This window comes from Echiichthys vipera (genome assembly GCF_963691815.1).
Source record: "Echiichthys vipera genome assembly, chromosome: 8".
Classification (NCBI taxonomy): Eukaryota; Metazoa; Chordata; class Actinopteri; order Perciformes; family Trachinidae; genus Echiichthys; species Echiichthys vipera.
In genome coordinates this window covers 29,053,756-29,081,249 of record NC_139833.1, presented here as the reverse complement: position 1 = coordinate 29,081,249, position 27,494 = coordinate 29,053,756, and the positions used below count along the sequence as shown (strand labels likewise).

The 27,494-nt window shown below is 40.8% G+C and overlaps 1 protein-coding gene across 1 annotated transcript in view; it reads left to right on the top strand.

The window, feature by feature from the left end:
- Positions 1-25,604, top strand: part of LOC310950634 (proprotein convertase subtilisin/kexin type 4-like) — a 228,866-nt gene extending 203,262 nt beyond the window's left edge. The window contains exons 17-20 of the mRNA XM_083918538.1: positions 7,088-7,211; positions 14,489-14,658; positions 23,402-23,596; positions 25,492-25,604. Coding sequence (XP_083774664.1) covers positions 7,088-7,211; positions 14,489-14,658; positions 23,402-23,563 — 456 coding nt within the window. The 3' untranslated portion in view covers positions 23,564-23,596; positions 25,492-25,604. The remainder of the gene's footprint in view (positions 1-7,087; positions 7,212-14,488; positions 14,659-23,401; positions 23,597-25,491) is intronic.
- The last annotated feature ends 1,890 nt before the right edge of the window (positions 25,605-27,494 follow it).

Below are 27,494 nucleotides of genomic sequence, written 5' to 3'. Positions count from 1 at the left end.
GACAGCAGAGGAGTTGGTGAGGAGGAGGGGGGTCTGTGGAGAGTCTATATTGATTCGTCATGATGACTATTGTCAAAGAGCACTGTGGTGCTGCTGGAATAAAAGCGGGACTGAAGTCAAAAGGGAGTGAGTGTTATGGCTCGAGGCTCGGCTGACCTTCCAGTGCTGTGAAGGAGATGAGACCGCGGGCTGTAAATACACACTCTCTCTCTCTCTCTCTCTCTTCACATATCTGCTCTATCTGTGCTCGCTCTACTACCATCTGTGGGGCCTTAGCTCAACTCGGGGCTTGTACTGTCAGAGACAATATTGCAGGCAGTATTGCACCATATGGAATATGCTTGTTCCAGCAATGTGCATTGTGGATTCAAACCGACATTATTAACTATAGAATTTAAAATCAATAATATACTGTATATAATCAGCAATATCTAGGATATATTTAGGATAATTCATAAGCAGATGAACGGTAGATCAGATGTTATTTTGACGCTGTGTACTTGATCTTCCTTCAATATCTCTCTCTCTCTCTCTCTCTCTCTCTCTCTCTCTCTGTCATTTCCCTTACACTCTACTTTTTCCCACCGCTCTCTCTTTCACACGTCTGCCTCTCATCTTCTTTCTTTGAAGCATTTCTGTCCTCATGCAGTGTTAAAAGGTAACATTCTATTGGTAAAATATGAAACATTGAATATGACAGTTAAACCATTAGGACACCATATTTATGGTTAGTGGGATAGTTTAGCCTGTGTGTGTGTGTGTGTGTGTGTGTGTGTGCGTGTGTGTGTGTGTGTGTGTGTGTGTGTGTGTGTGTGTGTGTGTGTGTGTGTGTGTGTGTGTGTGTGTGTGTCTGTGTGTCTGTGTGTCTGTGTGTGTGTGTGTGTGTGTGTAGAAGGGTGGCAGCGGTCGTTGAGCAGAGATATCTCTGATTCCCAGAGGACTTTGAGACTCAAGCTGACTGTGACTAGTGCTGCTGTAGGAATATAATGGCACTATTTAGCCTGCAGCACTGTGGCTACACACATACACACACTCACACACACTCACACACTCACACACTCACACACACACACACACACACACAAACACACACAAACAGACAGTTGCAGGCCCTGACTGACAGAAAATATGTTTACCATCATCATCCCCAATGCCTCGTCTAGTGGAGTCACTTTTTTACTCAGTCATCATACACAATCCAGTACGTTAAAACAGTATATACAAAGAACAATCTAGTATACAAAACAAACAGTCAAGTCAGTAACAAAGTAATTGAGACTTAAAGTGTGTTACCTTCAGTAGATGATGGCAGTTTGGACAAGAAGACAGGAGTACTGAAACAGAAGCTGCTGTTGTCGGGGGGAGCAGCTAAATGTATTTTAGCCACCTCAAAAAGGCTCCCATAAGAAAATCAGGTGTGTATGCTAAAGTGCATGCTAGAGTGGAACAAAAGAAAAGGGACTGCATTCAGATTGTCACTTCATATGAAAGAGGACTGAGTCTTCTTTCTGAGTAGGTCTTCCACCACTGAATACTACTGTTGTTATTTTCCACCGCTCCGGGCCAATTAACCGGTGACAGTGACAGCTGTGCTACAGTAGATGGGCTGCACTGACATGTTACACTCCAATGTTATGGATTCACAGTGTACAGAAAATGAACAGTCTGGCAACAGCCTTTACTTGTGTGTAAACTACGTAGCTATTTTATTAATGTGAAGAATATCCAATATCAGCTGAAATACAACGGCAAAGGGTAAAGTGAACCTGGAGTGCTTTGTGTTCACAATCAATAGGTTAAATGGGCCGCAACACGTACTCGAATCGGAACAAAACCCGACCATTTCCAAAGAAGTCTGGGTTTGGTTCGCTTCAGGGGGGGTCTGACTTATTTGGAAGTGTTCACGTATTCGCAAAAAAATGCTGACTAATCACTCTGAGTTTGTTTGGAGGGCTTAGAGGGACCAAGTGTGAAAACCCCCTTATAACATTTTATATTTTCACCACTGTACCTTGCCATTAGACAGCCCTTTGCGAATACAGTTTCTCACCTGCAGAACTAGCGTGCAGCACTGTGCGTTAGAAGATGCAGATTCAATTGCATCTTTTTTTTCATTTTTTGCATTATATAACACATTTTTTAAGCAGTAAAACATAGACTCACATTTGTTTGTATTGTCTTGTAATGTAATCTGTGTCTGTGATCTTTAGTAGTATACAGTAATGATAATGATTGGTGGCTGTGTAGGAGGATTCGATTGAAGAAGAAGAGCTTGGAGCAACTAATTAAAAAAAACTGGAGAAATTAACGTGAACTAGTAATGTATTGGGACTGTGAACTTTCAAATTCACAATTGTGAATTATGAACGTAAACTAGTTCATTTTTAATCTGTGCCAACTGCAGGAAAGGTAGCACTCAACAGTGGTAAAACATCTCCACACTTTAACAGCATATACAGTAACGACACAAACGCACACAGTCAAAGCCTCTGTACTTGCTACAGTGGAAACAAACTCACATGCATATTCCCACTAATGTGTACTTTCAGCCACACACACACACACACACACACACACGCATTCTCACTTTCTCTGGCCCAAGGTGGATTTCTAGAGGTGCATATATTTACATATATCTGCATATTTAATGAGTTTTGGGAGATCAAGCGATCCAAGTGGCCCTTTGTGGGTATTTCTTTCTTGTTTACGTGTGTGTGTGTGTGTGCGTGTGTGTGTGTGTGTGTGTGTGTGTGTGTGTGTGGGGGGGGGTCTCCATGTAAATATCACCCACTGTGTGTTGGCACCCGTCACAGATGGTCGGGGGCGAGGGCACCCTGTGGGCACAGGATACCTATTTCTGTTTGTCTGTGTGCTTTGTGTGAGACTGGGGGGCAGAGAGAGTGTGACTCTGTGTGCACGCTTTTTCAGTGTGTTGCTGCACTGTGTTTGTCTCTGTGTGTGTTATAGAATGTTCGTTTGTGTAATTTTGCGTCCATGTGAGTGCATTCTGTGTGTTTGTTCAGTTGTTTGTGTTTAAGCATGCTGCAGAGTGTGTGTGCCGGAGCGCGTGTCTCCCAGCGTGTAGTGTTGCCATGATGGCCCTGTTTTGGATGATTGATGTGTTGGGGGGGATCAGCGAGGAGCCCAGGTTGGGCCAGAGCCTCAGTCTGACACACTGCTGCTTCCCTGTTGCTTTACATATGTAGACACAGCAAGACTCCTCCTCCCCTCCCATCTGACTCCCGCTCCAGCACAGCCAACACACACAGGTTGCTGGAAGCCTCTGTTTATTCCCTGACAGTAAACTGAGTTCTGTGCGCTTTCTGTGCGCTTTTCTAGCAACTTCCTGTTTCACATTTTACACAGCATTGTCACCAAGTACCACATTTAAAGTTGTAAGTTGTAAGTTTTTCATCTATTTAATTGTATTTTAAGTTCCTATCTATCAAAGAGTGCTTTAAAACAATGGTGATGGATCATGTGAAAACACTTCTGCTTACCTTTTTTGCAGAGAATTCCAATATCCGTGTTTGTGGAGACATTCCCTCCCTAGATGTAAATAAGCAGCCATGTTAGTGACTCTGCTGACAGCGATGGGTCTGCCGGCCCAGATCGTCACTTAGGGCGCACTGACACTGTCCATCCGTACCGTGCCCCGTGCTTTAGGGTGATTGCACCTACCTGTGATCTATGGCATACATTAGGTAACTCACTATTGGATATGCAAAATGTGTTGAAATGAGTGGAAAACAAAGCAATGCTTTGATGTTGCCTAACTCTTTAATGTAAAGTTGCAGGCTCATTGTAGTGTACTGCATTCCCAGCTGCTCAGTGTCCAGCAGTAGAGCACTGTGGTGGCACAGGGCAGCCTCCCCATTCAAGGCTAAATCAATACAGAGCAGAGCATCCTTTGTTTTTCTGAACCTTTCGACGTATGAGAGACATTTTGGAGATTCAAATGAGCTTAGCTTAGCTTTTGTCTCCAACATCAGAATTTCATCTCAAAGCTTCAGCCCCATACAGGTACAAAGTCAGGTTTCCTTATTTAAAATCTTTAAAAAAAAAGGACTCTTCTTCTGCTTTATAATCGTCTTTGTCAGTGGCCTTCTTTTATTGGCTACCTGTGTCATTGTCCAGTCTTTTTTCCTCTCTGTTTGCCTGCCTCTGTGTCTCTATCTGAACTCTTTTCTCTTCTCGGGCTCATCCTCTATCCCTGGGTCTCACTTTCCTCTCTCTGACACTCACCCGTTTCGATATCCTGCCATCTCTCGCCCATCACTAATCCCCCCACCTCTCTTTTTTTCTCTGTCTGTAGTTTCTCTCTCTGGCTTTGAAACCCTTCCCCTCTAGCCTCTGTTCCTCTGCTTCTGCTAATCCTTTCATTTTCTTTGTCTCTCTTTTGTCTAAAAGTTAGTTTAATTTCTCTGTCCTTTTTGTTCTGGTTTTGTCTCTGCCTGTAGCTCTCACACTTTCCTTCCACTGTAGTTAAACCTCATTTTTATCATGCCCATAGTACATATATACATGTTACAAACAGTGATATTTTATAGCTACATAGAGTTAGAATGTTTGTAAAGTTATGGCATCTAAAACTATTCATGGATTTCCTGGTCAGGAGAGTAAATTTATGTCAAAGAAATTACTTCAGCTCAATTAAAAACAATCAGGCAACTCCAAATATTTGACTCAAGAGGTTTCTAAGCGACAGTGGGGTTGCAGCTCCGCGGTGCGCCATGTCGACCCAGTAGAAAGGCATGCTGGGAGGCGGGCAAGCATGCGAGGCGTATCGATCCACCTGTAGCATCCAGCTGTTTGTTTACCAACAACAAATCAATGCAGTGCTCGGCCGGGGGCTGCCATGCCTGGCCTCTGGTCTGCTGGGAGCACTCACACATACACTCTCACACACTCAAATATAGAATACACACACACACATGCAGCTGCTCTGGCAGATGTAGGGAGTTTATACAGAGAGAAGTCAGTCTTTGACCTGCTCCAGACTAAAGGAGCAGGGGTACGACATGACGCCAAAGTGAGGGTGACATTTTGGTTTTTAATCCTAAAATTAGGACGAGCAGCGGAAGATATCAAATGTACCTAATTTCACACCCACAAGTGATTTGATCTGAATACTGGAGGTGATTCAGAAGTGCTTACAGTGTAATTCCATTGCAAAATTCTCCCATGGTCTTTTTCAGCACTTAGAAACATAAAATAAGCCATTGAGACAGTTATTTTCATTTAAGAACTATTAACAGAGAAATCCGGTAGAGTCGCTAACAGCTGAATATGGCTAACACTGATTAGCTCGGGGCATTACGGTGAAGGCATTCAAACCACTAATACTGCTCAGAATAACAGCAAACCTCTGCAGCAGCATGAGAAGAGCCCCTACACAGAAAACAAAGCAGCAATGGGCTCCTTCCTTTTGGATTGACTTTGGTAATCCACTTGAATGGACTTTACTATGAGAGGAGCTGGTACAGGGGCCAGTTGGTAAGTCTTTAAAACACTCTTTTAATAAACTCTGGGTTCACTAACTACGTTGTTGCTGCTTTGTTTTCTGTGTAGGGACTCTTCTCATGCTGCTGCAGAGGTTTGGTGGTGTTTTGAGCCATATTAGTGGTTAAAAAAGACATTTTAATGCATTCACATACTGCCCCAAGCTAATCTGTGTTAGCCACGTCCGGCTGTTAGCAACTGTTAGCAACTCTCCCGGATTTCTCCGTTAATAGTTCAGACATGGAAAAAAAACTGTCTCAATGGCTTATTTGATGTATGTAAGTGCCGAAAAGACCATGGGATTATTTTGAACCTGAATTACAGTTTAAGTGATCAACTTAAAATGTTGATATGATATAAATTAAGGTGTAACAATGAGATTCAGACAACTGTAACTCTGCTGTACTTCATTCATTCACACAGACACGGGGAGAACATGCAAACTCCACACAGAAGGGCCCCACCCACCACCGTACTTGAATGTTTAAATTTTCAATTACTAGTTGTGAAAATCTGACTTCACTGGCAAACTTTGGGCATGGGGAGGATATCATTCAAAGTGCCAAGTCAAAGAGAAAAAAGCTACTTGAATAACAAGTCTGTCTTTTCTAGTCTAGTGTAAAGTCATCAGATTCATGATTCAAGCCTATCTCAGGCCAAAGTGAATGACTCCAGTGCACACCTCTGCAATGACCTAATACCAGGGTCAAACTACATGATATCAGCCTTGAGAGGCAGGAATAAAAATGAGCATCAGTTCAGTATTATCCCATGTAACGTGTCACTGTGAGATACAGATGAGGCAGCATCTGGGGCGCCTCACTTGCACAGCACAGTATTTATGACTGAAGTCAGTTTACAATGTCTGTCCCCATGTGGGCCATTATAAAAACACACAGAACTAATTTTTTAAGTGCCTTGGTAGCTGAGTGGTGCATTGTTTGCCTTATAACTGTGACGTCTTAGGTTTGATTCCGGCCTTGGACCTTTGTCGCCGACGTTTCTTCACTGTCCTTTGCCAAATAAGGTGAAAATGCAAAAAAGGAGCACAAAACACAAACAGTGATTCAATAAAAAAGGTCGTAAAACTTAATGACAAGCAACAATCATTCATGGCTGAATGAGGGGTCTCTTTTTAAAAACAGTCACAGCTTGAGTTCATTAGGAGTTCGTGTTGATCCCCTGGACAGAGTACGACATCTGCCCAAATGAGGATTTACAGAAGGACACTCTTCAATTCCTTATAAATGCACCCACTACTGAGCCAGAAACTCTGAGAGGTTCCACCACATAACTGTGTTTCTGAGGAGCCTGCTGATTCGCTCATTTATGCATGAGTTTGATATCAGCAAATAGAAAAGATCCCAACTCAACATTTAGTTTCTTAAGAATATGGCGGCAGTTTAATTAATTATGTCTTCTGTGACTAAGAAGTTACACAAAAACTTTTTGTGTCATGATATCGTCTAACGTTTTTGTTATTTCCCCACTTCCTCCTCATGAGTTCAGTCAACACATGTAGGTGTTCCCCATGAATCAGGTGTTGGTGGTGAAATGATGCCCATGCTGATGTGTTTGTTTCCAGGTGACTGACCACAAAGGCACAGTGTGGAGCTGTGTGAGGCCGAGGGAAGAGAAGGAATCCGGAGCCTTGCTCAGTGTTACACTCATCCTCTATGGCACCCACCACCCACACCGGACCACACACGGTACGTGATAGATGTTCTGCACACGTGTGAAGCGAGGTGAGAATGGAGGCAGGTTCACAGTAGAGGTTTGACACATGCTCCAAGTGTACTTCTAAAAAAAAACAACCACCGAAAGACAATCAATGTTAATAAAAAAACAGAAATGAAAAAATAAACAAGAGATTTAACAATAGAGAGATTTCATATGTTCAAAAGTTTTCCACAAGTAAAGCTTAAAGATTTCCTGACCCTCCACTCCAAACCTCCACCTGCCTTCCACCTGCCATCGCTGCTTCTTTCACTGAGACGGTGCAGTCAGAAGGAGTCAGTCGGGCCACTGACCACATTGACTGTGATGTGTAATTACAGCATGACCCCTGGCTGCCCCTCCCCAATCCCAACCCCTCCTCCCAGTGTGTGTCAGCTCCCTGATGCCCACGATCTCCACACACACACACACACACACACACACACACACACATACGCGCACCTCGTTAGCCACACCGGCACAAAGCCACAGCACCGTCCTTCGTGTCCCTGTCGGGGGCTTTAGGGTTGTTAGAATCACCGAGGCATGCTGGGAGAGAGACATTGAACCAGACTCTCCTGTTGATCTCTGTCAACAGGGGTTCCCACTGGTCAACAAGGTCCTGGAATATCATGGACTTTTGAAAGATAGTCAGGGAAAGTCAAGGACCTAACAAATTGACTGTTCAAGTTAGGTGAATGTATTTGACATTTTTGTAGCCCAAGTTTATTACAAAAACAGACAACAGGGGAGAAAGGTAGAATGTTTTTAGGGCACAAAAGTACTCCGGCTCGGTTCTGGAATCCTGGAAAGAGTTGGAAAGGTTATGGAATTTCACCAGAGGGTCACAGTGGGAACCCTCTCTTTCTGTATGTGTGTGTGTGTGTGTGTGTGTGTGTGTGTGTGTGTCTTGCTCTGTTGCTCTCTCATCTCTTCTGTCAAGATGCTGATCTCTCTTTTGAGAAATCAATGGCTCTCCCTGCTCCTCCTCTCCCTCTCTCTCCATCCATCCATGTATCCCTCCCCGTGCTCCTGGATCTTACCCAAGTTCAAGCTGTTAGTCAATCTGCTGTCCACACACACACACACACACACACACACACACACACACACACACACACACACACACACACACACACACACACACACACACACACACACACACACACACACACACACACACACACACACACACACACACACACACACACACACACACACACACACACACACACACACACACCTCATTCAAAGGTTCTTGCAGTGTTGCTATTTCTCAATCTTTTCTTCAATGACATCATTCTGTAGTGTTTGCCAGCTCTGAACTTTACCCTCAATCATGACTTTAAGGTTATACTTTCCACATCAGCTCCTATTATGCTGTGTGCAGAATATATTTGAATGATATTTAGATATATTCAGGTTATATAATGTATATTTATATAAAGACTTGCTTTGGTTGTTGTTTTTGCTGAGGAGATTGATACCACTCTTAATTCTGAATATGCTAGCTTCATGTTTTCCAAACAGATGTGGTATGGATCTTCTCATCTAACTCTTGGCAATAAAAGTGAATTATGCGTTAAATTATTATTTTTTAATCGTTATAGAATCAGAATTCTCTTTATAGTCATTATACTTAGTACAATGAGACTTTACATATGAAACAATAGATAAAATCAAAACAGAAACACAAAGACAAAGACAAAAGGGTGCAGTATGTTGTTATAAGTTAGTAGTGCCCATATGTCATGGGTTAGAGAGACCAATCTCCACATGTAGCCACATACTCTGCCTGTTCAAAAGTATTTGGTCGAAGTGTGTGTGCTGTAAGTCACCTGAACATTACAGCTGTGTGTGATTGTAGAACACGTTCCATAACCATGGACCTTCCACCAGACCTTGGGACCTGGCTGCAGGAACCACTGATGTGATGGTTCTCAGGTGGGGTTCTAATTTATCCCACAAATGCTGGATAGGGTTGGAGTCAGGGATGTGTGCAGGTCAGTCAAGTTCTTACATACCAGCCTGGGAAAATCCTTTCTGTATGGACCTGGCTTTGTTCAGGGCCTTTGGATAACTGTTTGGGGGGACATTATTATTTAAAATATCTTTGTTTGATATTACATGAACAGTTTTCTGTATTGGAGCTGATGGGCCAAGCATACCATGAGAAAAAAAGTAATAAAATAGTTTGTACAAAACTATGTACACATATCTTTAATAGTTCATATAGTGCACAATGCCATTTACTTTACTTTAGCACTAAAGGATGGGGTTATTTGATTATTTTTGTTCTGTTTTCAGTCAACTCTGGGATTATTATAGGCCGCGTACGTATTCCAGTGGGAGTAGAAATGACCTCTGTTAAAGCCCCCGCACTGTGTAGTTCACTGGAGTAAAAAATGAGTACAGTTGCAAGTTTATTTGGCACAAGCAGCTAAAACTAACGCAGTCTAAAACAGTAAAATCCTACCTTCATGCAGGTGATAATGTTCTTGTTCTGTTGTTTTTGTTTAAAGAGACTTTGTCCACCTCCATTATCACGAGAATAGGCAGAATATTAGGAACACCTCTCAGTATAATACAGCTACACACCACAATCAGCCACCAAAATAAATATAATAAATAATCACCTCTCCAAAACAGTTTGAACAAAAACTGAACATTGCACCCTTCATTAAGGGAGGATTTAATCCAGGTCATTTGTATGATTTTGCATTTGTAATAGTTATAGTTGTACCTAAAATAGTGGCACCTCAGTGTTTATGTAATTGAAATGAAATGAAACAGAATACTGGATGAATTAAATCTCAACAGGAATGGGAACAATGCAACAAATTTTATCATTGGAAAAGAATGATATTCTTTTCTATTACATTTATCAGTTGACATAATACATGCTAAAATACACAGGTCTCTTATGTATTGGCAATTTATTAAGAAGGTCCGGGAACCCTGAATAACAGTTGGCCTACTTGCAGATATAATTTGTTTTTAGATATTTATAAAACATATGGAAGTGGCTGGCTGCTTGTATCTCTGGAAGTGTGTCAGTCTCTCTGTCTTTTGTCTATCTTTGTGTTTCTCTCTTTCTCTCTCCTTTTCTTCCTCCCCAACCGGTCAAGACAGATGACCGTCCTCCACAGAGCTGGGTCTGTCTGACGTTCCTGCCTGTTATAGGGAAGGTTTTCGTTGCCACCGTACTCTATGGGGGAATTGTTGGGTCTTTACCTACTCTGTAAAGTGTCCTGAGATAACTTTGGTTATGATTTGACACTATAAATAAAATTGAATTGAATTGAATTGAATTACTTCTGCCTCCCCTTAAGTAAAGCCAACTGCAGTCAGAGGACAGAGACTGAGATGCCTGATGCCACTTCTACTGTAGTGCAGGGATTCTCACTCTGCCAGGTGCCAGGTTTTCAGATTCATTCATCTAAATGATCATAATATAAATGAATTTCTTTTTTCAAAATGCTTCATGGTTTCAACAAATACTATTTTAATTTTTAAATCTCTAGCATCGTTCATAGATTACATTCTAATCTGACACATCCATAACTCTTATAATCTCCAAATGCTTAATACATCATGGTTTATATCTTTTTTAATACATTTCTCATGTTCTTTCACAGAATTAAGACTAGAGAAGTGTAATTACAGGTCACCTCAAATTATTCTGAGGGACGTATATGAGGCGGTCCCCGGTGTATTCTCTATTTTGTAAGGGGTCCTTGGCTAAAAAAAAAAAAAGAGGCCCTGTAGTGGACATGTTTGCAAATGTAATTGTTCATAGATCTACAGTAAATTTTCAACCATTTATATTGTTTCCGGCTAATTCCAGCTTGATGCTCCATCTCTCTCTCTTATCCCAGTTAGCCAGCAGAAACCATGCGGTGAGCTTTACACTCATGATGTGTAGGATGAAGCTCCAGCCCGTGTGCGTTTGATGCGTGTCTCTCCGACTTTGTATGCGAGCTTACCCATGTTTGTGTTTGTTTGGTGGCTGTGCGGCAAGTGAAGGTGAATTGCTGTGATTATGTGGCTGTAATTGAACAGGGACGGTGTGTTTAATTGAGTTGTTGTTTCCTGATGTTTCTCTGTAGTAGCAGGAGCCGCCACGCTGACAGGTGCCTCATCTCGCCTCGCTGAGATGAGAGTTTTTTCTATATACCGTCACATAGGCTTTGTTGTGTCTTTTTTAGCGGTGTTTCTGTGTGTTTTGGCTTAATGGTGTTTGGTTGAAGGATGTGTGTGGGTTCAGCTGGTAGGGTAGGGCTCGACAAGTTATTTACATAATGTTCATAAGGAGGTTTAGTTTTTAAATGTGTGTGTGTGTGTGTGTTTGTGCGTGTGCGTGTGTGTGTGTGTGCGTGTGTGTGCGTGTGTGTGTGTGTGTGTGGGTCTGTCAAAGTGTTCGTGTGTATGCAGGCTTAATGTCTCTATGTATGTTTGTGTGATGTGTGTGTGTGAGAAAGAGACTATGCATTTTGTGTGTTTTCTTACGTTTGTAAGTCTGTATACAAAATGTATGTGTATGTGTTTGCATGCTTGTATTTATGCATTTGTGTTTGCTCACATGTATGTGTGTGTGTGTGTGTGCGTGCGTGTGTGTGTGTGTGTGTGTGTGTGTGTGTGTGTGTGTGTGTGTGTGTGTGTGTGTGTGTGTGTGTGTGTGTGTGTGTGTGTGTGTGTGTGTGTGTGTGTGTGTGTGTGTGTGTGTGTGGCCATATCTGATCTGCCTCCTGGGCTCTATGGCCCAAATCAAATGGTAGGAAACATCAATTTCACCATCACCAACCCAACCACCACCCCCCCACCCCACCCCGCCCCCCCATTCCTGCTCTCCTCCTCCCCAGCTCCTCACTCCTCCTCTCCTCCCCTGCTCGGTGTCTTACTCTCTGTTGAGGTGTGATTACCTCCTCTGAGCACCAGTGATCTAAGGGGTTCAGTGTGTGCGTCTACATGTGTGCATCAGTGTGTGTTTGGTGACTGGTTGGTGATCTGAGCAGCCCGGCGCTGCGCATTGTGTGGCGCAATTCAAGGACAACGTCTCCAGATGAATGCCTCCATTCACAATTACAGCCTCTCCATTAGCTGCAGCCCTCGCCGCCTTGTTGTTGTCTTTCCCTTCTTCTCTGCAACAAAAAAAAGCAATTAAAGCAGGACAAAAACAAGCTTGAACACAAGCAGTGTACCTGGAAAAAGAAAAAAAAAAAACAGCAAGGGGAGGGGTTGGGGAGTGCATGTGTGTGTGTGGGATGGGGTTAACACTACACACTATCTCTGTGTTATTCTCGAGAAAATCCTCCTGGATTTATTTGAAAATTCACGCATGAATGCAATCTCCTCTAAGAGATTCACACGAGCACTCAATGTTGGATATACATTTTGGTTTTCCTGTTGTCTGTGTCACATTTTCATTCTTAAAAGCATAGAAAACTGATAAAAAAACATGACAACAAATTGGTGTGGATCTCTTGAAGGGGTTCATTTAGGATAAAAACTTAAGGTAAAGGTCAAACTTAAAGTCAGTTGAGTCATTTATTCATATTTTACACCTACAAGTGTAGCAAATTAGAAAGGCTGAATAAAAATGGCAAATGCATTTTATATGATAAAAATGTTACATCACACAGCAGCCTGTTTAGTTACTGAATAAATTCTGCAATTGGAAACACATTTGTCTGATTATTAAAGACGTGAGCTTGGCATGATCTGCCTGTAAAATGGCTGAATTTATTTTGTCACCACAGCTGTTTTTAGAAAGTTGAAACTGCCTGTTTGTTAAACCTGTGTACAAGCTGTCATCATAATTAAATGGCCAAAGTTGTACAAATTTGTTTTTGTTCCACATCAAATGTTTTACAGTCATAATTCATCTCGTAATTGGTACAATGTGGTACGCCCCCACACTCACCGCCATTTAGCCATGTTCCCGTGTTCCCATGAAAATCATAAGGTTGCAGTCCATAATCCACTTTTGTTCGTCAGACACCATTCGTTGGCGAGGAAAAGGATCAGTAGTGATAGCCAATAAGAAGTTAGCTTTAGCCTAGCCCTTCGCCCTCCTCTCTTCCCCATCTCTGTCAACATTCTCATCCCAGGCCTGTAAGCACTTCCATTCGACTACACATTTCACAAATTTAATAGCGGTTAAAAGCATGTGTGTGCAGAGATCTGGTTTAAATAAATCTATTATTCTATCTAAATCTATCTCATTTTGTGATTTCCCCCTTTTTGCATGAAAGTTTATGAATATTAACAAGAATGTTTTGCTGCAGACATGTTGCAGGGGCTACTAGAATCATCCTGCTGGTGTGATTTCTGCATTTAAGGGTTCAACTGGGCATTTAATTTTAGAGAAGATTTCAAAATATCAAGATACATATCATGTATTGCGATATAGTCTAAAAATATTGTGATATTATTTATAGGCCATATTGCCCAGCCCTACCCAGAACACATTTTCTTTGCTGTAAGCCCTGATCAGCTAACGTCAGCCCATTGTTTGCAAATTACAAATTATTTTGGCAAATGTTAGGAAGCAACCAACGCCAGATCCATACAGCATAGTACCCAAGTTCCCCGGGTCCTATGTTCCCTGCTTTGTATGGGAAATATCAGACCCTTTTTTAAGAAAAGGGTCCGATGTTTCCCACTTTTCACAGAAAGGGTCCTATGTACCACCGGGCAGTTATTTTTTTAACAATCAGTGCCCAATTCCCTGGCAAAAAGGCCTATTTAGACCCTAACATGACCCCCAAACCTGGCCCTCACTGTAACCCCTAACCCTAACAAAATGCTGAATTAAATCAGGATCCTTTTGGGGAAAAGTGGGAACATAGGGATGACCCCATTGCAGCTAGCTGGCTAACCTTAGCTTGTTGTTTGCTAACCGGTCACACTGTGGCTAATTCATTCGAATGGCATGACAAGAATAAACATTACTAAACGTAACATCAACAAAACTTTGTCAGTGAACATTATTTCTGCCCGGGTCACATCAGATAGATTTTCATCAGAAACGGTCGTTCCAACATTACTTCTCAACATCATCAAAAATCGTGTCTTCAGTTATTGTTTTGAAAGTGAGACACCTAGCGCCAGAAAGTGACATATTGTACGCAAGTCAGCAAAAATTACCCTGAACGACTTGTTTATTTTGTTATTACTCCATCCGAGTAAATGTATTTAGAGACCTAATTCCACTATTATTTTAGACTGCTTTAACATGTGTTCAATGTGTTCTCTTTCTTTGCTTCAGAGGGACCTCTACAGAGCATTGTGTCCATGGGGTCACATCACCCCATCCCTCCAGGGGGGATGTACCGGAGGGACCGTTACAGACCTCTGGAACTGATTCAATGGGTCTATCAAATGGAGAGAGACAGAAAGATACAGACTGCTGATATCACTGTCCCAGCAAGACACAAGGTACGGTACTGTACACAGAGCGTACACACATGTTTCACACATCACACACTGTGATTTACTGTTCCAATAAATCACTGGCGCTGCCTAATTTCCTATGGATTTCAATTTCCCCTGGACATATCTGCATTGATCAACTCCAGGTGTAAGGATGTGCCAGGCGTCGCTCACTGTGACACTGAAGAATGGCTTACAGATCCCTGCCATAAGTGTGTGTGCGCGCGTGTGTGTGTGTGTGTGTGTGTGTGTGTGTGTGTGTGTGTGTGTGTGTGTGTGTGTGTGTGTGTGTGTGAGCGTGCATGTGCGTGTGCGTGTGCGCGTGTGTGTGTGTAGGGCTACAACGGTGGGATTTGTGCACATGCAGCATTTCTGTTCAATGCTGTCGTCACCGTCGAGGCTTTAGGATACAAATCCTTGAGTCTGAGTAATAACATCTGCAAATGTCAGAATCATCCAGACAGAGACAGCTGAATGAGTACTTGAGACATTGTTATTCTGATCATATCTGCTTGAGTCTAAGCCTGATTATTAGGAACTATTAAATATCATTCTGGCTTCACCAACAGTTGTTACTGCAGGAACAAGAGCAGAGTATAGCCCACCATAGAAATCAGAGGACATTTTGTGGTCTACTGAATCATCTTTCAGCACAGTGTCTGAACTGAAACAAATATTATTCCCTTCGGACTAATAATGCATTATCCTCTCAATCATTGAAGACTTCTATCTGTGTCCTTTAAGCTGCACTGCGAGGCCAATTACAGCTCAGGCAAAAGTGTGCCGTTGGACAACAGGTAGCTCTATTTGTGTGCATGCTGCTGCCTGACATGTCCTTGCAGAGGTACACGGTCCCCGGGCCTGTAGATGAGTTTTGAGTCTGGTCTTAGGAGGCAACGACGCTGCCTGACAACGTCTTTACCCTGAGTTCCTCCCCTAGGGGCAGATGTGAATGGATCGTAGAGGCAAGGAGGAGAAATAAAATTGGAGAAAAGGATAAATCGATGCTTGGCGGAGAGGCAAACAGACCTTCCAACCCCCGGCCCAGACACACACACACACACACACATACACACACATACACACACACACACACGTTCCACGCCGTGGCTTTTTTTTCTTCCTTGGGCTGTATTGGATTGGTATGCAGAGCTGAAGAGAGAGATGCTCAGAAAAAGACTTGGCCTACAAATGATGTCCTTTGTTTGATCCACTAGGTTGGGGGGTGGGCGGGGGATTGGTGGGTGGGGGGTGTGGATGGGGAGGGCCGTCCCACAGAGATGGTGGAAGGGCTGGGAAACAAACATCTCCGTCTGTGAGCCTCCGTCTCTCTCTCTCTCTCTCTCTCTCTCTCTCTCTCTCTCTCTCTCTCTCTCTCTCTCTCTCTCTCTCTCTCTCTCTCTCTCTCTCTCTCTCTCTAACAGCTTCTCATCTAAGGGAGCAGAGAGAGAGAGAGATCAGCTCTGGGAAAAGCTAGTTGTCATCTGTTTCTGTTGATGACTTAAAGGACAGAAAGGATATGGTGCAGGTGTGTGCGCTTTCCAGTGCTTGAATATATTCTACATCTACCAATCTGAAGGATTTTTCAGATTTTATTGCCACTTGAGTCTTATGTTTTTATGCCTCTGCGCAGACGACAGCCTCGACTGTAGGCATTATGTTTTCGGGTTGTTCTTCCCATTCTTGTGAATGTGATATCTCAGGAGCCCCAGGAGAGCTTGTCTTCAAATTTGGCACAAATGTCCACTTGTTCTCAAGGATGAACCGATTATATTTGGGAGCTAAAAGGTCAAGGTCACTGTGACCTTATGTTTTTGGCCATAACTCCAGAATTCCTACACTGATTATGACTAATAGAATAAAATAATAATAAAGTGAAGATCATTTATATCCCAAAGGTCAAAGTCACTGTGACGGCAGGGGAGACATTTGGTCAGATACTGAATTGATGACACTAATCTTGAAACCTTTTTATAACATTTCTTCAAAGTCTTACATATAGTATGGACAGTTTGGATGTTAACTAATATTTGACTGGTTGGCAACGGGATACATCTAGGGCTGTAAATCAACAAGCGCCAACCCGCCAAATGCGGGTTAAAATTAATTTTGGCAGGTGTTAATAATAACTTATAGCCAGTTTGGCCGGTGATGTAGAATATGAGGCATTACGTGGACGATACAACGCTCTGTTCTTTGTAATTTATCCCTGTGGCAGTACTTCCTACTTTTCCAATGAACGCTGTGCTGTAATGCTACGTGATGACATTTCATACGTCCATTAGCTCTGCCGCAGTTTGCAGTGAAACCAGCGTGAGAAACAACGGAGACAAATGGAGCGTCCAACAGAAAACACACGGAAGAAGAAGAACGAACAGAACCGAAGCACGAAAATAGACTGAAAGAGGAAGGAGTTAGCTAACATTGGTAAAGTAAAGTCAAAAGTTCAGATTAAACTAAATGACTAAAGAGGAGGGAGTTAGCTAACGTTAGTAAAGTCAAAAGTTCAGATTAAACTAAATGACTAAAGAGGAGGGAGTTAGCTAACGTTAGTAAAGCCAAAAGTTCAGATTAAACTAAATGACTGAAGACGAGGGAGTTAGCTAACGTTGGTAAAGTAAAGTCAAAAATTCAGATTAAACTAAATGACTAAAGAGGAGGGAGTTAGCTAACGTTGGTAAAGTAAAGTCAAAAGTTCAGATTAAACTAAATGACTAAAGAGGAGGGAGTTAGCTAACGTTGGTAAAGTAAAGTCAAAAATTCAGATAAACTATATGACTAAAGAGGAGGGAGTTAGCTTACGTTAGTAAAGTCAAAAGTTCAGATTAAACTAAATGACTAAAGAGGAGGGAGTTAGCTAACGTTCGTGAAGTAGAGTCAAAAGTTCAGATTAAACTAAATGACTAAAGAGGAGAGAGTTAGCTAATGTTAGTAAAGTAAAGTCAAAAGTTCAGATTAAACTAAATGACTAAAGAGGAGGGAGTTAATTTATGTTAGTAAAGTAAAGCCAAAAAATTCAGATTACACTAAATGACTAAAGAGGAGTGAGTTAGCTAACGTTAATAAAGTCAAAAGTTCAGATTAAACTAAATGACTAAAGAGGAAGGAGTTAACTTATGTTAGTAAAGTAAAGTCAAAAGTTCAGATTACACTAAATGACTAAAGAGGAGGGAGTTAGCTAACGTTAGTAATGTAAAGCTAACAGTTCAGATTAAACTAAATGACTAAAGAGGAGGGAGTTAGCTAACGTTAGTAAAGTCAAAAGTTCAGATTAAACTAAATGACTAAAGAGGAGGGAGTTAGCTAACGTTAGTAAAGTAAAGTCAAAAGTTCAGATTAAACTAAATGACTAAAGAGGAGGGAGTTAGCTAATGCTAATAAAGTACAGTCAAAAATTCAGATTAAACTAAATGATTAAAGAGGAGGGAGTTAGTTAACGTTAGTAAAGTCAAAAATTCAGATTCAACTAAATGATTAAAGAGGAGGGAGTTAGCTAATGTTAATAAAGTAAAGTCAAAAATTCAGATTAAACTAAATGACTAAAGAGGAGGGAGTTAGCTAACGTTAGTAAAGTAAAGTCAAAAGTTCAGATTAAACTAAATGACTAAAGAGGAGGGAGTTAGCTAATGTTAGTAAAGTAAAGTCAATGTTCAGATTAAACTAAATGACTAAAGAGGAGGGAGTTAGCTAACGTTAGTAAAGTCGAAAGTTCAGATTAAACTAAATGACTAAAGAGGAGGGAGTTAGCTAACGTTAGTAAAGCCAAAAGTTCAGATTAAACTAAATGACTGAAGACGAGGGAGTTAGCTAACGTTGGTAAAGTAAAGTCAAAAATTCAGATTCAACTAAATGACTAAAGAGGAGGGAGTTAGCTAACGTTGGTAAAGTAAAGTCAAAAGTTCAGATTAAACTAAATGACTAAAGAGGAGGGAGTTAGCTAACGTTCGTAAAGTAAAGTCAAAAATTCAGATAAACTATATGACTAAAGAGGAGGGAGTTAGCTTACGTTAGTAAAGTCAAAAGTTCAGATTAAACTAAATGACTAAAGAGGAGGGAGTTAGCTAACGTTCGTGAAGTAGAGTCAAGAGTTCAGATTAAACTAAATGACTAAAGAGGAGAGAGTTAGCTAATGTTAGTAAAGTAAAGTCAAAAGTTCAGATTAAACTAAATGACTAAAGAGGAGGGAGTTAATTTATGTTAGTAAAGTAAAGCCAAAAATTCAGATTACACTAAATGACTAAAGAGGAGTGAGTTAGCTAACGTTAATAAAGTCAAAAGTTCAGATTAAACTAAATGACTAAAGAGGAAGGAGTTAATTTATGTTAGTAAAGTAAAGTCAAAAATTCAGATTACACTAAATGACTAAAGAGGAGGGAGTTAGCTAACGTTAGTAAAGTAAAGCCAAAAGTTCAGATTAAACTAAATGACTAAAGAGGAGGGAGTTAGCTAACGTTAGTAAAGTCAAAAGTTCAGATTAAACTAAATGACTAAAGAGGAGGGAGTTAGCTAACGTTAGTAAAGTAAAGTAAAAAATTCAGATTACACTAAATGACTAAAGAGGAGGGAGTTAGCTAACCTTAGTAAAGTAAAGTCAAAAGCTCAGATTAAACTAAATAACTAAAGAGGAGGGAGTTAGCTAACGTTAGTAAAGTCAAAAGTTCAGATTAAACTAAATGACTAAAGAGGAGGGAGTTAGCTAATGTTAATAAAGTACAGTCAAAAATTCAGATTAAACTAAATGACTAAAGAGGAGGGAGTTAGCTAACGTTAGTAAAGTAAAGTCAAAAGTTCAGATTAAACTAAATGACTAAAGAGGAGGGAGTTAGTTAACGTTAGTAAAGTCAAAAATTCAGATTAAACTAAATGATTAAAGAGGAGGGAGTTAGCTAATGTTAATAAAGTAAAGTCAAAAATTCAGATTAAACTAAATGACTAAAGAGGAGGGAGTTAGCTAATGTTAGTAAAGTAAAGTCAAAAGTTCAGATTAAACTAAATGACTAAAGAGGAGGGAGTTAGCTAATGTTAGTAAAGTAAAGTCAAATGTTCAGATTAAACTAAATGACTAAAGAGGAGGGAGTTAGCTAACGTTAGTAAAGTCAAAAGTTCAGATTAAACTAAATGACTAAAGAGGAGGGAGTTAGCTAACGTTGGTAAAGTAAAGTCAAAAATTCAGATTAAACTAAATGACTAAAGAGGAGGGACTTAGCTAACGTTAGTAAAGTAAAGTCAAAAATTCAGATTAAACTAAATGACTAAAGAGGAGGGAGTTAGCTAACCTTAGTAAAGTAAAGTCAAAAGTTCAGATTAAACTAAATGACTAAACAGGAGGGAGTTAGCTAACGTTAGTAAAGTAAAGCCAAAAGTTCAGATTAAACTAAATGACTAAAGAGGAGGGAGTTAGCTAACGTTAGTAAAGTCAAAAGTTCAGATTAAACTAAATGACTAAAGAGGAGGGAGTTAGCTAATGTTAGTAAAGTCAAAAGTTCAGATTAAACTAAATGACTAAAGAGGAGGGAGTTAGCTAATGTTAGTAAAGTCAAAAGTTCAGATTAAACTAAATGACTAAAGAGGAGGGAGTTAGCTAACGTTAGTAAAGTAAAGTCAAAAGTTTAGATTAAACTAAATGACTAAAGAGGAGGGAGTTAGCTAACGTTGGTAAAGTAAAGTCAAAAGTTCAGATAAAACTAAATGACTAAAGAGGAGGGAGTTAGCTAACGTTAGTAAAGTCAAAAGTTCAGATTAAACTAAATGACTAAAGAGGAGGGAGTTAGCTAATGTTAGTAAAGTCAAACGTTCAGATTAAACTAAATGACTAAAGAGGAGGGAGTTAATTTATGTTAGTAAAGTAAAGCCAAAAATTCAGATTACACTAAATGACTAAAGAGGAGGGAGTTAGCTAACGTTAGTAAAGTCAAAAGTTCAGATTAAACTAAATGACTAAAGAGGAGGGAGTTAGCTAACGTTAGTAAAGTAAAGTCAAAAGTTTAGATTAAACTAAATGACTCAAGAGGAGGGAGTTAATTTATGTTAGTAAAGTAAAGCCAAAAATTCAGATTACACTAAATGACTAAAGAGGAGGGAGTTAGCTAACGTTAGTAAAGTCAAAAGTTCAGATTAAACTAAATGACTAAAGAGGAGGGAGTTAGCTAATGTTAGTAAAGTCAAAAGTTCAGATTAAACTAAATGACTAAAGAGGAGGGAGTTAATTTATGTTAGTAAAGTAAAGCCAAAAATTCAGATTACACTAAATGACTAAAGAGGAGGGAGTTAGCTAACGTTAGTAAAGTCAAAAGTTCAGATTAAACTAAATGACTAAAGAGGAGGGAGTTAGCTAACGTTAGTAAAGTAAAGTCAAAAGTTTAGATTAAACTAAATGACTCAAGAGGAGGGAGTTAATTTATGTTAGTAAAGTAAAGCCAAAAATTCAGATTACACTAAATGACTAAAGAGGAGGGAGTTAGCTAATGTTAGTAAAGTCAAAAGTTCAGATTAAACTAAATGACTAAAGAGGAGGGAGTTAGCTAACGTTAGTAAAGTCAAAAGTTCAGGTTAAACTAAATGACTAAAGAGGAGGGAGTTAGCTAACGTTAGTAAAGAAAAGTCAAAAATTCAGATAAAATTAAATGACTAAACTAAACTTAAAGAGGAGAGAGGCAGGGGATGGGAACAAGGAAACTTGTATGTATTGTATCAAGATAGATGGAGAGATAGAGACAAATAAGAAAGATAGATAGATAGATAGATAGATAGATAGATAGATAGATATATAGATAGATAGATAGATAGATAGATAGATAGATAGATAGATAGATAGATAGATAGATAGATAGATAGATAGATAGATAGATAGATAGATAGATGGATATCTATATCTACGATTTACCAACGTTGGCTAACTCCCTCCTCTTCAGTCATTTAGTTTAATCTGAACTTTTGGCTTGAAAAAATGTGGCTAGTGGAAATTCTGATTGGCTGGTAACTTTCTAAAGTTGGCTGGTGATCAGAGCAGTTCATTTAGAACCCTGGATACATCCCACAAGGCAGTAATTCTTGTTTGTAGTTCTGATCATCATTTCAATGGTTAATAAATGCACTGCGTACTTGATGAAATGAGCAAAGTGTTCTCCTCCTGCGGAGAAAGGCTGACCTGTACATGACTCATACGGTCGAAATCAATCACCGCATCACTGCTCGCCGTGTCTACACTCCACCACACTATTTCTATTTCTCCTATTTTGGAGACACAGACGACTCTCAGCTCTTCACCAACAACAGCATATGATGCCATTTACTTGAGCTTGGGAGTTCTCTTTGCGCTCCATGTCTTTTTATAGTTCTGCTGTTCATACTGTCCTCCCTGCTGTGCTTCTATTTTCATGAATGCTGTGAAAAATAATTGAAAGCGCCGTGTACAGTGCCGTCTGTTGCAGCGCTCCCACTTCCCTGTGCCTTGTAAATACTGTATCACCAAAGCCCCGCCGTAAACTGGGATTCCTCACAACTCTGAGACGTCAACACTCGCTGAAAGCTTGAGCCAACATCAAATCACAACCAGAGTCTGAAACGTCACTCCCGTGGACACAACCAGGTTTCGATTGATTTCAAATTCAGCCGTTTGTCCTCGTCTTTTTCCTTTAGAAAACAGGGTTGGATCAGATTTCCGCTGTTTTGTCTTTTGTCATTCTTTTCACTCATGACATCCATAAGGGGTGGAATAATGTAGCACAATATCTATAAATAAATCATGGTCTTTCAGAGTTAGATCAAAGGGCCACTTCACAGCTTTTAGGACACATCATGTCGTATAATGTCTTTTATCACTCTGGAAGAAATTTGTCGAGTCTGGGAAAACAACCCCTGCTGATGTCTCGAGGTCTGAGGGTGGCCATTTTGAAACAAAAAGTCTACTTTTCAAATTGGGGGCATGAAATTCGAAAGGAGCGGGTGAAAAGATTCTATTGGTTGCACTGTGGGAAATGACCTAGAGTTTCTGGAGCTTGTCCCGTACTATGGACTAAAAGTTAGCATATCACAGCCTCTGCTGCATGGATTTTGAGCATTCTTCTCAATTGTTTTATCTTATGTATCAGCAAACTTAATTTAAAAAAATACTTGAATATATCTTTAACTGAATTACTGCAATGACTCCTGAAATGATCTTTTTTAATCCTGGGTTTCATCCTCAGAAGCAAAAGGAGATCCGTGGCTCTTTACTCTCCTACCAATTATTTATCACCAAATATCTGTTCCATCATCCAGATGTTGAAGATTCCCAGAGACTTAGTTTTAGATAAGCAGTCCCTCACCAAGCCCCTGATGTCCAGTATGAGGTCACCGGTGCGCTGCAGCACCACAAGTCCAGATATTGCAGTCAGGGTCCCATTCAGAAGAACTGTGTTTCCGCCCATTTTTTTTACACATTTGTTTTATTGAATTGAAACTAAATCCCACTATCCCTCCCAACAACCCCTGTCAGACATGGTCACAAAAAACACCTAAATGATTGGACAAAATGTAACAAAAGTAGGTACATAAGGTACAATGAAACCATCCGCCCATTTTTTTAAATGTGTGTTTTCTTACCTGACATTTGGCCGAAACAGACAGAATTATTTTTGCTGTTTTTTTTCATGCAAAAATGACAACCAATCCCTAGTTCCAGCCTCTCGGATGTAAGGATTTGCTGTCTTTCTTTCTCTTGTGTGATAACTTACTTTGAGTTTCAGATTGTTAATACTATATCCGACAGTTACAGAAATCCTCCACGAGATCACAAACTATTAAGGACCTTCATGAGACCAAGACCACCAGGGACAATGCGGACAGAGAGAAGAGGTCCTTGCCATCGCATATTCTGCAGGATGTGGTCAACAGTCAGTCTCTTCAGATCCAGGACGAGGAGGAGCTGTGAGCAGAAAAGCAGGAGGAAGGCCCAGGGCAGCAGGTGGGGAACTGGAGAAACAAATATAAACCACGGTTAAATAAAGTGGTTTTCCACAGTGCAGCAAGACAATTGATCATGAATCAATTCCATGTACAGTGCTTTGACTGTTTGGCCTCATTGTCGACACAGTTTATTTATAGTGGATTCCAAGCTTGGCTTTAAAACTCAATCACTCCACAGAAAGGCACAAACATATAAATCTTTCCCCCAAAACAAACTCTCGGGAGCAGGTCTCTGCACTCGTCTTCCCCCCTTTGCTTTTCGGATGTCGCGAAGGTTAGTGAAAGATGTGTTTGTCTTTTTCCACTTCATTGAAGGGTGAATTCAGCTCAGTGCAATAAAAAATGGATTACCCATTCATTAAAGGGGCTGTGTCACTCCTCATTGACTTGGACAAATAGCAAATTAATTTCTAGCCGCCTAATTTCTCTCTGTTCTCCACTGAATTTCCGATAACGTCGAATTACTGATCACAGCCATGTGAAGTCCCTCAACATTTTATCAATTCATTAAAAATGTGCCACGGCGGATATGCTGAGGAAATTCTCTCTTTTTTCTGCATGCTTCCTTTACCACCACAACAGTGTACACAAACAGAAATCCACTCAAGTGCTTAATTGAAATGATGATATTGAAAACACCAGAAACTGTTACAGACAGGGTTGGAAAAAGTTGCTTTGTTGCCATTTTAGCCAAAACTTTTTTTTACCGGTGCATCTCAGTATGAAATAAAGATGTCAGCTTTCCCCAGTCAAGTGCAGCTCTGTACTGTAGGTAATGGTGTTTTGTAAAGGAGCAGACAGTAGTGTATTGACAGGACAGTATTGATGTTTCAATTAGAGCAGCGTTACATAGTGCCGCAGCATGGTAACATGGTGCGTCTCCTGCCATCTGCTCTGCCTCCACGTCTGACGAACGAGGCACGTGGGGCTAATCGAGCCGCACATGAGCAATGGGACCGAGATCTATCTCACACACACACACACACACACACACACACATCCTATACGCACGTGCTTATGCAGAAAAATGGGGGGAAAGAGGGAGAGCTCCTCGGTCCTGCTTTTTAAACAGCCTTCAGAAAGCCTCTGATTTCTCCCCTTCTCCCTTCACATGTGCCACAGGAGCAGCCAGCGGGTTATTTCTCTGACAAGGAAACAGGCGAAAACACCAGATGCACAAGTTAAAATTCTTCAAAAGCTCATCCGACGGAAAGACAAAAAAAGGAACGGCTTCTGCCAGGTTTCCTCGTGCTGGGACGGTCTGAAATAACAGTGCGCATTATGCCTGGCGTTACTGCCTGCCAAACCACACGAATCAAAGACCTCATTGTGTGGATTACCTCGTTAATCTGTTGATGCCATTGAGTAGTATTGCAGGTGTTAATGTGCCAGGTTTTTTTCTCTCTCTTCTCTTATTGGGGAGGTGTAGCGTTGGGTTGGTAATCTGCTTTAAATGCTTTCTGGGGAATGAGAGACGCTGAAACCCAGCCAAGAGAACTCTTTCTCTTAATACAGCACACAGAGGGGACTGACTGAGGCGCTAGCACCGGCGCCAATGGGGACGTGCTATTGAGCTACACGGCCCACGCCACTTGTTGAAATATATGACTGTATGCATAATGAAAGAGGAAGAGGGTAGTGATATTGCTAAAGCAGTCTCACAATGACATCTATCACAGAAATGCCTCATTGCTCTTCTTCTTCCTCTGTTTCCTCCTGTAAAAACTCCCAAGTTGTGTCTCTTTGGAGCAGCTAACCGGAGCTCAGCTCTGCGCCTGAGCTGATTTAGAGGTGAACTCCTAAACCCAAAGAGAGGGAAAGAGACGGAAAGAGAGAAAGACAGAGGGAAAGGGACAGAAATAGAGGTAATCCTCCCTTTTTTCTGCTCCCCAGGGTGGTCTCTTCATCCAGGGCCTCAAAGAGGGACAGAATACACCTCCCCGCTACAATGGAGGGGACCCACAGGGGCTGTTGCTATCTGTATGTGTGTGTGTGTGTGTGTGTGTGTGTGTGTGTGTGTGTGTGTGTGTGTGTGTGTGTGTGTGTGTGTGTGTGTGTGTGTGTGTGTGTGTGTGTGTGTGTGTGTGTGTGTGTGTGTGTGTGTGTGTGTGTGTGTTTGTGTGTGTGTGTGTGAGAGAGGGTGCAGCTTTAAGCAGGCCTTTGAGTGGCCTAATTGCATTGGAATACAGCAGTCTGAGAGCCGGCTCAGATCACGGCAGGCTGCTGGAGGGGTTAGCGCCCGCACCTCGACAGCCACACTCAGCAAAAGAGCCCCGGCACAATGCACACAATTAATGCTCTCCCTCTCGTTAACTCTCTCCCCACTTTTTGTCCTCTCCTACTTTCCTCCCATTCTCCTCCTTCTCACCCCATATCTTGCTCTCTCTCCTCTCTCCTCTCTTGTTCCTCCCTCCTGACCCAGTATGTACTCACTCACCCACTGTATTAATCCTCCCATACAGCCTGTCAATCTCCCCCTCTCTTTGATGCACACAACAATTACAGTAAGGATGAAAGGCGTGGGTCGGCTCCCGTTATGTAAGACTTCTAAAAAAGCCCCAGCGAGAATTATTGATATGTGAACAGCTAATCTGAAATAAAACCTCAACAACATGACATCTACGTTATTACTTTGCAGCAATTGATCCGTGCATGATTCAAAAGTATTGAGCGTTTTGTCTTTCACTGTAAATTCCACAGTGTAACAATGCAAGTTACTTTGGTATAACCCAAGATCTATTTCATTCTGAGTATACAATCGTGGAGATTAAAGCAGATTGGTTCAATACTTCAGATTTTTTCCTATCTTGTATCTGGTCTGGTTTGAGCCAAACAAGTGAAAGTATTGGCAGGAGGTAGATACAAAGCAAAGAAATATTCAGTTAGTCAGGATTGTTTCTCTAAGGATGGGAATGTAACAAACCGGTAATGACTATTTTTGTCGTTTTGTGGCACTACGGTAAATAATAAGTTGGTAAAGATCTTATTGTACCTCAGTGAGTGATATTTCCTATTAAAATAGTTCCGATATCATAACAGTATTCAATAGTGGCATATTTATACCTATCCATATCCGTAGAAAAGAAACAACAAGTTGATCGACACAAAATTTATCTGCAACAATTTAAAGTGATGAATCATTTCAGTCCTTTTTCACGTGTTTCGATGAATACAAATACCATGCTTGGAAGAAGAATTTGTGTCCCGTGTGTTTTTTACACGTTAAAAAACAACAATGAATGAATGTTAAATATTCTTCAAATTACATCTATTTCTCCATCATTTAAAAAAAAAAAATACAGAAGCTATGAGTATGAAAATGTGTTTTATCTTCAGACTTTAACTATCAAGTAAGATGTTCTTCACTGAAAAATCACTTTACAGTGTTTGTGCTTTGGAGGTTTCAAGTTTCCACATCACACCTGTGCACGTTGAATATTAGACCAGGATCGTCTTCCAAAACAATTGTGATGTTATTAAATCACGTATGTACGCGCGTGCACGTGTACGAAGCTCCCCTTCAGCAGATAAACTTCTAGTGTCAGACTTCATCAAAATACATAATTTTTCGGTGAAGCTCAAACATCACAGTCATGTAGCGATACAACAATCACAGCTCTGCCGGAGCGGGACTTTAAATGTGTCATCTTTTCACTGCTTATATGATGAAAACAACGGTTAGTTTGTTGGTGTAACATTCTTCTAAAGTTCTCTCCCATGGACCGTAGTCGTGTCTGAAGGTTTGACAGCACACATGACTGTTTCTCCCTCCTACAGTAGACAGCATGGGGGTTAACACAGATCCCAGCCTCTTTCCCTGCACTGTGGACACAACTGTCCTTGTCTTTAAATAGGACTCAGTGGACTGTGTGTGTGGAACAATCGATGATTTTAAA